Source organism: Octodon degus, unplaced genomic scaffold, assembly GCF_000260255.1.
Source record: "Octodon degus isolate 3935 unplaced genomic scaffold, OctDeg1.0 scaffold00010, whole genome shotgun sequence".
Classification (NCBI taxonomy): Eukaryota; Metazoa; Chordata; class Mammalia; order Rodentia; family Octodontidae; genus Octodon; species Octodon degus.
In genome coordinates, this window is record NW_004524586.1 from 21765091 (window position 1) to 21770019 (window position 4929).

At 43.3% G+C, this 4929-nt stretch overlaps 1 protein-coding gene across 1 annotated transcript in view; it reads right to left on the reverse strand.

The window, feature by feature from the left end:
• The window catches only part of Btbd16 (BTB domain containing 16), a 72162-nt gene that overhangs the window by 2491 nt on the left and 64742 nt on the right, over positions 1-4929 (reverse strand). The window contains exon 14 of the mRNA XM_023709077.1: positions 2123-2221. Coding sequence (XP_023564845.1) covers positions 2123-2221 — 99 coding nt within the window. The remainder of the gene's footprint in view (positions 1-2122; positions 2222-4929) is intronic.

Consider the following 4929-nt stretch of genomic DNA (forward strand, 5'->3'; position numbering starts at 1 on the left):
GGACCGCGGTTCAATCCCCCAGCACCACATGCCAGCCAGCCCCGCCCCCTGGTGGGCTGAGCTGGCCATACACACACCCACACACAAATAAATAAATAAAATAAATTTAGAAAAAAAAAGAGTGTATTACAAGGTAATAGTGGGGATGGCAAGATAGCTCAGTGGTCTAAAGTGCCTCCTTAGGCAAGCTTAGGCAAAGCTCAGGGACCAGAGTTCGATCCCTGGCACCATAAGCCGCACCAGCCCCGCTCCCAGGGTGAGCTGAGTAAGCTGGCCACACACACACACACACACACAATCTCTTCTAATTTAGGGCTGGCAGGATAGCTCAGAAGACTAAACACCTGCTTTGACAAGCGCAGAGACCAGAGGAGTTTGATCCCCAGTCTTACATGCCCTGCCAGCCCTGTCCCCAGGGTACACTGAGCCAGGACTCAATCCAGGTGTGGTGGTGCACACCTGTAATCCCAGCATTGAGGAGGCTGAAAACAGGAGTATCACTATGAGTCCAAGCTGTGTAGTGAGACCCTGTACCAAATACATTAAAAAAAAAAAGGGTAATAGCAGTACATATTGATTACATTTATCTTGGAGAGCTTATACATGTACATAACACATATTAAATTTTTTTCCCTTGATGCTAGTGGAACTAAAACTTGGGTTTCATCATTTGTTCATGCATTATTTTACCCATTCATTCATTCAACCCATCATGAAAGCTCCCTTAGGTTTCAGGTACAGAGAATGGCAGTGATCATAAAAAAGATGAGAGTGCCAGCTAAATAGCTCAGCGGATTAAAGTGCCTGCAAGCAGGCACAGGGGCTGGGGGTTCGATCCCCGGGCCTGCCATGCCAGCCCTGCCCACAGGGCATGCTGAGATGGCGATTGAGACTGGGCATGGTGGTGCACTCCTGTAATCCCAAAGCTTGCATGGCTGAAAACAGGAGGATCACTGTGAGTCTCAGCTGTGTAGTATAGTGAGGCCCTGTAGGCCCTGTACTAAATACATTTTTTTAAAAAGATGAATATGAGAAAGTTTCTCAGGAGGATCACAGTTTATAGATTTATTTATTTTATTTTATTTTTTTGGTACAGGGTCTCACTACACAGCTTGGACTCCTAGTGATCCTCTTGTTTCCAACCTCCCCAGTGCAGGGATTACAGGTGTGCACCACCATGCCTGGTCTTAGTGTCAGGCTCAGTGCATCCGGAGGTAGGGCTGGCATGGCATGTAGTAGCAGGGATTGAACCCAGTCCCTGCGCTTGCCTAAGCTGGCACTCAGTCTGCTGAGCTACGTCAGATATTTCTAAGCAAATCCTAACTGGAACACAAACATCCTTCTCTGTAGCTATCCGTGAAAATGTCATTGTTTTCACCATTATCAGCTGACATAATGGTGTTGGCCCCAGGGTGTGGATCAGTGACAGAGCCCAAGCTAAGCATGTACAGGGTCACAGGGTTAATGCAAAGTAGCAAATAAAACACAAAACAAACACACAAAACACTTCTAGTGTCAGGTCTGTTCCAAGCCCTTTGCACAAACATTGTACTATCCACAGTCACCCAGTGAAATGGGTGCTGTACTGTGTCCATTGTAAAGGTGGGATGTCACAGAACCTGCTGTGCTCATAGCTTCCCTGAAGTCACACACTCTTCTGACTTCTCAAGTGTCTCCTCCACCACCTGCTCTGCCACCCTGAATAGACTCACACCTTCTCCAACTTGTGCGAACTATTCATTTCCTCCGTAGAAGAATGACCATCTATATAATGTCACCCATTATACACAAACTGAAGATTAATTGGGTCCCAGATATGAGGTCAGAAGATGAATCAGGGCCAGGGAGATAGCTCAGTGGCCTAAGTGCCTGCCTGGCAAGCACAAGGGCGTGAGTTCGATCCCTCAACACCAAATCACTCGATGTTGAGATCCTGATCAGCTACCAATGCCTAGCTCCAGATGTGGTTGTGAAAGTTAACTGACATTACATGTATAAGTGTAAAGTGCACTTCTAACACTGTACTTATACATTAGGAATTAGTTATTATTCATTCAAAGAGTCAATTGAATCTAAATATCTGTCTCAGAGATATAGCTGTTCTGTGCTCCATCCTTCTTACCTGCATGTAAAAACTGTAAGAGTTAGTATCATTTTTGATTCCTTTTAACTCAAAGAAAAATCCATATATGGAAACAGTCTTCGAATGCGTGGTATACTCCTACATTGGAAAGAGAAGTAAAGTGAAAGGGGGCAACTGTTAGTATTTAAAAGGAATTAAACATAGGAACACAAATTCTACTGACAACAAAGGTGACTCATTTGATAATTGATTTAAATGAGAAGATACAATAACAATCTTATCCTAGAAGTATAAAAAGCACCAAATTGTAGTGACTTCAACTTTTGGTAGGTATGATTATTAATCCTGATTTGCCAACATCAGGGAATTAAGAAATGCCCAGCTCAGGGCTGCAAACCTATGGCACACATGCTGCCGTGGGCACGTAGAGCCCTCATTGTCCACACACAAGCCAAGCACCCCAGCAGGACAGCATATAGTAACCGCTAGCCTGCATGTGCACACTTGGAAGGGGTAGCAGCGCCAGGTGAGGAGGTCATAGCTGAGACTTATTAGCTGTAGCTATGTGACTGGTCAATCTGTTGCTAAGGAGATCTATCTATCTATCTATCTATCTATCTATCTATCTATCTATCTATCTATCTATATCTGGCTGTGAGTTTTAATACATTCATCTTGGGGGACTGAGGAGATAGCTCAGTAGAATAATCACTTGCCTGACAAGCACAATGACCTAGGTTCAATGCCCGGTTCCGCAATAAAAAACAAAAAGCAAAAAACATTCTTTTTTTTTTTTTTTTGGTGGAACCAGGGATTGAACCCAGGCCCGTGCACTTGCCAGGAAAGTGCTTATTCCGCTGAGACGTCTCCCCGGCCCTCATCTTTTATTAATACAACATTCTAGCTTTGAGCTTTCTTTTGAAAACATTTATTTATTTATTTGGCCTGATCTTCTTTTTCTAGAAGTTTGAGGTTCACACACAAAAAAGAAATTTTATATCTAAGATTTAGCAAAGACATGTTCTAAATTAAGAGACTGAGATTCTTTTAATGTTATGCTGTCCTGTCCCTCTGGCATGTTTTGAGTCCACAGCATCATACTTAATTTGTGGAAACAAGATTCCATAAAAACACATTTATGAAAACCAGAACAAACAACATATACTTGTTTATTTTTAGGTTTTACTTTTTTTTTTTTTTCCTTATTTTTTGTGGTACCAGGGATTGAACTCAGGACCCTGCACTTGCCAGGCAAGCACTTATTGTACTGAGCTAACTCCCTGGCCCATATATTTGCTTAGACTGTGATTTTAGTAGAATTATCCACAAGCTAGGAAACAACTCAGGTTCCTTTCCCAGAGCAGGCCAAAAGCTGGTGGGCTGTGTAATGTTGCCCCCTTGTGCGGTGGTCAGAAAATTCAAGGAGAATTTTCTTAACTGGTAAGTTAAGTACCACTGCCATGGATCATCGCTTCAGGACTATCCAGTTTTTTCATGGTAATTAATAGTATTGGGGCTATTTTGGGTACAGGGATAGATTTGTATTGGGTATTTCTTTTTACTTTTTTGGGGGGAGGACCCCCACTCAGGATACCTTCAGGGCAGGTCTGGTTTGGCTTGAGGATGGCCTGACTGCTTTGTTTCAGCAGGCACTTAAATACCTGAGCTAATGAGCAGGACTCCTCTTTTTACTTTTTATGTTCTTTATTTTGTGTTTTTATAGACTTCACGTCTTATTTATTTATTTATTTATTTATTTTGCAGTACTGGGGATTGAACTCAGGACCCTGCGCTTATTCTACTGAGCTATCTTCCCAGCCCTAGACTCTAAGTCTTGAACGCTAATACATTACTTCCACAAGAAAGGCAAAACTGAAAACATAGCGGAAGATCAATCCAAGAGGCCTGAACAGAGTCATTTGGGTGAGGGCCCAGGGAGATAGCTCAGTAGAATAAGTGCCTGCCTGGCAAGCGCAGGGTCCTGAGTTCAATCCCTTGTACTGAAGAAGGAAAAAAAAAAAAAGTCCTTTGGATGATAGAATGGAATGGGAAAGTGTTGTGTATTCTATATAGTGAAAGTGTTGTGTGTTACACGTCAAAGTGTCAGGTGGCACTGTGACACCAAGTACAGAAGTGCTGCTGTGTTTATTGAAATTGAAGAGAAAGTATCTAAAGAGAAACTGAGGGGCTGGTGAGATGGCTCAGTGATCTAAAGCTCCTACTTAGAACAAGCTAAGCAAAAGCGCAGTGACTGCGGTTCAATCCCCAGCACTACATGCCAGCCAGCCCCGCCCCCTGGTGTGCTGAGCTGGCCACACACACACACCACACACACTAAATAAATAAATAAATAAATAAATTTTAAAAAAAATAAAGAGAAACTGAGAAAATATCATTCCCAGTTTTTGCAACTCTTTCTAAAGCAAATCATCTGACAATTGCCAGCTTTCACATTTCACTGTGGAAAAAAAAAAAACACGGCAAGCCCCTCTTTACTGGGATTTAGAAAAATGGCTGTGTGGTCTGGTGGTGGGTCCCTTTTTCTTTATTTTCCCAAACAAGGATAAAATCGTGCAACGCCTCTCTGAGGTGCTGCTTCACAGAAATACTATTAAAGTTCGGGCCTGCACACGGCAGGTGGTGTCAGTCAGCAGCTCACCCCTGACTCGCAAAGGCGGCCTGTTACTCCTCGTGCTCTGAGGAAACCAGGATGTCAATGACTGTGCCAGGCTAGCAGTGATTCGGTGCTGTGCTGTTGGTGACATCATGAGGGAAGAGCTGGTGACACTAGTGTCCTTGCCTGGAAGCACTCAAGGGGTTGGTATCTACAAAGCTGCAATGAGGCT